General features: G+C 61.0%; 1 protein-coding gene across 15 annotated transcripts in view; it reads right to left on the bottom strand.

Moving 5' to 3' along the window:
• Window positions 1-2,464, bottom strand: part of LOC115288523 (SLAM family member 9-like) — a 132,760-nt gene that overhangs the window by 97,331 nt on the left and 32,965 nt on the right. Inside the window, exons 5-6 of one of the 15 annotated variants that reach the window (XM_029935904.1) lie at window positions 330-486; window positions 47-137 (exon numbers count right to left, since the gene is read on the bottom strand). The exons of 11 other annotated variants lie outside the window; for them this stretch is intronic. In XM_029935904.1, coding sequence (XP_029791764.1) covers window positions 47-137; window positions 330-486 — 248 coding nt within the window. The remainder of the gene's footprint in view (window positions 1-46; window positions 138-329; window positions 487-2,464) is intronic. 3 more of the 15 variants (XM_029935908.1, XM_029935914.1, XM_029935915.1) reach the window with 3 other exon arrangements.

Genomic DNA, 2,464 nt, shown 5'->3' with positions numbered 1-2,464 from the left:
GTCACCTCACACCCAGGCACAGGGACGTGGGGGACCCAGGCCTCACCTTGACCCTGCTGTCTCGGGACACAGGCCTGGTCAGCTCTGCATAGTGCATGCCACCATCAAGGTCCCTGTGCGCCTCCTGTGATCCTGCACTTGGGTCCACCACACATGGATGAGAATCAGACCTTGGGAATCTGTGCCCTCCCTCCACCACCAGGACCTCCATGGTCAGTCCTATAGCACCCAGCCTTCAGCAGGGACGTCCTCTGAGCAGCAAAATTCAGACAAAGGGAGCTGAGGGTCAGGGGGAGGGAGGCGTGAGGGCAGGGGAGGGAGAAGGGCACCTGCCTCTCTCAGGCTCCAAGCTCTTCCTCTTCGCACGTGAGCACCACAGGTACAGCCCAGCTCCGAGGACCAGCAGCACGACCCCGAGAGCCCCCAGGATTGATCCCATGTGAGCAGCACCGGCCTGTCCTTGTGGACCTGCTTCCCCCTCAGAGACTGTGGAGAAGGATCAGACAAGAGACAAGGTCAGAGCCCACTGCCAAGCACGTGGACACGTCTGAAGGGACTGGTCTCAGCTGAGGAGGGGACATGGCAGGTGCTTTCACCCCCGGTTCTGAGCCCATGCTAGGGGCCGGGTGCTGAGAGGAACAGGACAGGGTCCCCGCCCCTGAGGAGCTCATCAGTGGGGGCAGGGCTGGGAAATGCAAAGGCAGCCAGCCGGGGCCACAGGTGCACTAGAGGTTACTGCTGGTGAACAGGTCATCAGGTAGGGCTTCCCGGAGGAGGTGAGGGATGAACTGAGTCTTAAGGGAGGAGGGGAGGATACCAGATACTCAGAGGGGTACAAGACGATGGAAAGAGTAGTAAGACCAGGAACACCGTGTCCAGTCACCAGCCCTGGGGGCAGCCAGCACCCCTGTAGCAGGTGGAGGAGGACCCGGGAAAGAGGTCAAAGCTGAAGCAACAGTGGCCCCGCCCCACAGGTGTCCAGGCCACACAGGACACTGATCCTGGGCCGGAGCATCACACTCAGTGTGGGGCCCTGTGACCCCCAAGAGGAGGAAAGCAAGAGGGCAAGTCTGGGCAACTCCTTCAGGGCCAACTGGGCTGATGGGCCCTGGTCAAGGCCAGTGTGTGCTGGACATGAAGCCAGAGGGTGGCCCTGTGTGCCTGCAAGGTGTCCGCCCATGGGGCAGCTGCTGAGAAAGGGACCCAGGACAGGAATATGTTGGAAGAGGAGTCTCCAGATGTGGAAAGTCTGGCGGCAGAGGGAACGGGCTGACCAGAAACCAGGGTGAGGAGAACAGGGCACATCCGGGAATCCAGGCCAGCACGTGAGTGGGAAGTGTGTCCCAGAGGCCAGAACCAGGCACAGGAGCCCGGAGCCCTGAGCCCTGCAGGCCGCGGCTGGCCCCGCCTCCCTCAGGTGCCACAGACACTGACTCACCCCTGCTCTCCTTCCTGAAAACCTCCTGAGACACACAAGGACTGAAGGATGAGGGAGGGGAGAGTGTGGGAGAGGGGCTGCCTGGAGCAGCAGGGGTGAGGGGTGCAGAGGAGCAGGAGGGAGACACTGAAAGGCAGAAGCAAGTTGGATGCACCTGCCAGCTTCCTGGATGGGGTGACAGGTGGCAGGTGGTGACATAAACATGGGGGACAGAACCCGGAACCCTCACCCAGGGGGACCTGAGCTCCGGGAGGCCCCTCCCCTCAGGCAGGATGCACTCACCGTGGCCACAGACCTCCCCGAGGTCCCGGGTGACAGTTTTCTGGTCCACCGGGTTGCTGACCACACAGGTGACGCTGGGGCTGGGCCGGCTCAGGGGCAGGTGCAGAGCCAGGGTCCAGGGGGTGGGGGTCGGGCCTGGGGCCCCCGTCTGCTCCAGCTCCCTGGGGAGGCCCTTGCTCTCCCAGGACACATTCACGGCCCCCGTGCTACCTGTGGGGTGGCACTCCAGGGTGACGTTGCACCAGTCTCGTGTGAGGGACAGATTCTCAGCCAGCATCTGGGGATGGGACACGGGCTCTGGGGCAGGAGGGACAAGAGGACAGAGTGTCACCTGGTGGAGACCATCACACTCACGCTTTCTCATGTGGAATCTCACTGAGGCCCTGGGTCCTCCCCCTAAGGATGGTGCATCCATTTTACAGACAAGACAGACTTGCCCCAAATATACAGCAAGTGACTGTAAGGAAGGAGCCGCTGAGGGAAGCCCCGGGTGATCTCAGTGCACTGAGAATATCTGATACTCTCCTGGAGAAAATTCATACTCAACCCTAACTGGCCAAAACCCATCGATTCTAAGTCAGTGTGTTCTCTCTATGAGACAGAGAAGACTGGGACAGAAGGATCTTACTGCTCTGGCTCCCGGCCGTTATCCTGCTCCAATGGTGACCAGGACCTCAAGGACAAAAGTACAGAAGGCCCCCTGGAAGCTCTGGGCCACCAGAAAAGGACCCCAGGCTCCCAGAA

The sequence above is a fragment of the Suricata suricatta genome, chromosome 3 (genome assembly GCF_006229205.1).
Source record: "Suricata suricatta isolate VVHF042 chromosome 3, meerkat_22Aug2017_6uvM2_HiC, whole genome shotgun sequence".
Classification (NCBI taxonomy): domain Eukaryota; kingdom Metazoa; phylum Chordata; class Mammalia; order Carnivora; family Herpestidae; genus Suricata; species Suricata suricatta.
This window is presented reverse-complemented; position numbering and strand designations above follow the sequence as displayed.